This window comes from Antrostomus carolinensis, unplaced genomic scaffold (genome assembly GCF_000700745.2).
Source record: "Antrostomus carolinensis isolate BGI_N321 unplaced genomic scaffold, ASM70074v2 scaffold36427, whole genome shotgun sequence".
NCBI lineage: Eukaryota > Metazoa > Chordata > Aves > Caprimulgiformes > Caprimulgidae > Antrostomus > Antrostomus carolinensis.
In genome coordinates, this window is record NW_010327508.1 from 764 (window position 1) to 3,720 (window position 2,957).

Below are 2,957 nucleotides of genomic sequence, written 5' to 3' on the forward strand. Positions count from 1 at the left end.
GAGGCTTTGAGCAACCTGGTCTAGTGGAAGGTGTCCCTGCTGCTGGCAGGGGGGTTGGAACTGGATGAGCTTTAAGGTCCCTTCCAACCCAAACCAGTCTGTGATCTTGTCCTGGGGTTGGTTAAGGATAGAGTTAATTGTTCTCAGGGAGCTGGGAGGGGGGTGGCTGGGGCAGGTGTTCCATACCAGGTGATGGTATTCCATCATATGGAATTCCATTCCATCATGCTCCCTATTTAAACTGGGAACTTCTGGGAGGAGGGGGCTGCTGGGTACCGTAGTTCATGAGCCGGTCCCGCGGTGAGCCGTTTTCGTTTAGTTTTGTTACTCTTTCATTACTCTTTCATTAGCACTGTTGTTGTTGTTGTTGTTTGATGTTGTTTCTCCCTCACTATCCCAGTAAACTGCTCCTGTCTCAACCCCTGAGCCCCATTCATTTATATTTCCTCCTCCCCATACCCCCAGAGGGTGGGGTGGGGGGGCAGGCAGCGACCCTTCCTGGTTAAACCACCTCAGATCTATTCAGTAGAGTCACAATTGGGTAGCCCTCTCTTCCCCCACTATAAACATGACATTTAATGTGCCTTTCTGTAAATACTGATTTGTTTATTCATTGTCTATGGGTACAGTCCCACATGGATACCGAGTACAGGTGATGCTGGGCACTTTGAAGGATCAGGTGGTGTTCACTCGATCAGACTCGCAGCCAGCAGAACTGCTGCTCTCAAATGCTGTCTCTAGGCCAATGCACATTGCTGCTGACATGAGCAGCACATGGTGTCCTGCCCTGAACCCAGGTCCCTCTGCCTCTGGGGCAGTTTTTTCACTTCAGAAGAGCTTGCATTCACAGACAGCACAAATAAACTAGGTCTGGCTCATCAGGGACCTGCCTTTCAGCATTAGCTGTTCAGCTTTGCCCAAGGAATCTCTGTTACTGTCCACAGGTGGAGTGGTTCAATCGGTACAAAAAGTCTCTGGCTACCTACATGAGATCAGTAGGAGGAGAGGAAGGGCTGGACCTTACACAGGACATAAAACCTCCTAAAAGCCTCTACATCGAAGTGAGTGCACGATTGGTGGGTTCTGTCTGTGAACAAACATTTTGCCCAACCATCTTTTTTTTTCCAGAGAATTTCACCCCCATCCCAAGTCAGAAGGTCATTGAGCAAAGCCCTCGAGAGCACCAAAGCTTCTGCATTTTACTCTTTACACTCTGCCTGCCAACACTTTACTCCCTTTTCTACTGAGGGCTCAAAGTATGTCAAAAGGTGGCATTTCTAGTCCGCAGGGAATTGGTGTGGTAGGGTGAGTGGTCTGAATCCCAGCGAGTTTTGCAGCATTTTGCAGAAACTTAACCAACTCTCAGGTCAACTAGAAGCCTTGTTCCCACGTTAAGGAATGTTAACTAGTTTTCTTTGTTGTTATTTTAAAGGGGCTCTCAGAGATGAGACTATAAATCATTTTATGCAATTGGTACGGTGAAGGAAGAGCATGTGAGAAGTCAGACTCAGTGGTTGATGTTCTCTTTGAAAGAACATGTAATGACAGTCTACCTGCTCATTAAGACAGCGTCACTGTTAACAGAATGGCCTTTTCTGGTACGTGTGTGGGGAGGTTCTCCTGGAAATGCTGTTGCTGTTCTCCAGACCCTGTCTCTTCTGCTGCTCTTCCTCTAGTCTCTGTGGAGGGCTGGGCTGCTCACTGGTGCTTCTTGCTCCAGGAAGAGAACAGTGTCAGGTAGAGTCTGTGGGATGGGTCCAGTTCTGCATGTCCAGGTCTGCTCTATCTTGAGGCTCCAGCAGGCGGGTAGGAATGTCTCTGTACTTACAGTGTTAATGTGTTGTAAGTCAGCAGTCACGTCTAGTGTTTCCTACAGGAGATCAGATGACCCAAGAGCTGCGTTTCCACTTTGCAGGTGCGGTGTTTAAGAGACTATGGAGAATTTGAGATAGATGATGGTACCACCGTCCTGTTGAAGAAGAATAGCCAGGTACTCATGACAAGAGAGTGTGGTCCATTCTCTTCCTTCACTTTCACTCCCATGACATCTGCACACAACCATGAGCTGGTTGTCTGCAGCAACAGATCGATTCTGCTTGGGTTTCAAGGAAAGTTTGTCTGTGTTTCTGTGCAGCACTTCTTACCCCGCTGGAAATGCGAGCAGTTAATTAGACAAGGAGTCCTCGAGCACATTCTGTCGTAAGCACGCAGGACAGGAGGGACAACCCTTGCTTGGTGGCCCACCCACAATGGGGACTGAACTCTGGTTCAGTGTGCAGGACTTCAGACACCTCAGTGTTTCTGCAGTGGGTTCCCTGCTACTCCTCTTAACAGCCTTTGACACCTGACACGAAGATCAGCCCTGAGTTTATAGTATGCAAAGCACATTGAGCAGCTCCTCATGACAAAAGGGTGCGTACTGGTAATCTCATGATCCTGGGAATCTCATGTGGGGTGGGGGAAAGAGGGGGTGTTGTCCAAGCCCCACAGCTACCAGCAGGTTTTGTGAATGCATTTTTGTTTGGAGCAGTTCTTTATTCACACTGTACAGGTAGGAGTAAGACACCAACTGTCTGAACTCCAGGAGCCAGGAGAGCTCCATAGTTGCAAAATAAAGAACTGCTTAAACCTTCAATTTTATGTTTTTCAAGAGTTAACATTATGTTTGTTAAACACTAACCTGGCTCTCTGGCCCAACCCATCTTGACCTTGTAGGGCCATGTTCAACTAGTTATTTAGGTGTCTCAGTGGAGCTGCTCCTCCAAGTGTCAGATGAGGATGCACAACTTCTTTCTAGGATTAGATGTGAAGCCTTGTCTCCCATCAGAGCCTACAAATGTTTCTTAAGGTGCTGAGTGAATGAGTGCTGCAGTCTGGGTCACGGGCCTGACTAAGGTTTCTTGGGCTGTGGCTGTGTCCCTCTATGAAGAATCTCCTTCCCCAGAGCACTGGTTTGG

The 2,957-nt window shown here is 48.1% G+C and overlaps 1 protein-coding gene across 1 annotated transcript in view; it reads left to right on the forward strand.

Moving 5' to 3' along the window:
- GINS1 (GINS complex subunit 1) overlaps positions 1-2,203 on the forward strand; it is a gene marked incomplete at its 5' end in the record, with an annotated part of 2,528 nt that extends 325 nt beyond the window's left edge. Inside the window, 3 exons of the mRNA XM_010171918.1 lie at positions 945-1,061; positions 1,916-1,990; positions 2,135-2,203. Coding sequence (XP_010170220.1) covers positions 945-1,061; positions 1,916-1,990; positions 2,135-2,203 — 261 coding nt within the window. The remainder of the gene's footprint in view (positions 1-944; positions 1,062-1,915; positions 1,991-2,134) is intronic.
- Between the last annotated feature and the right edge of the window lie 754 nt (positions 2,204-2,957).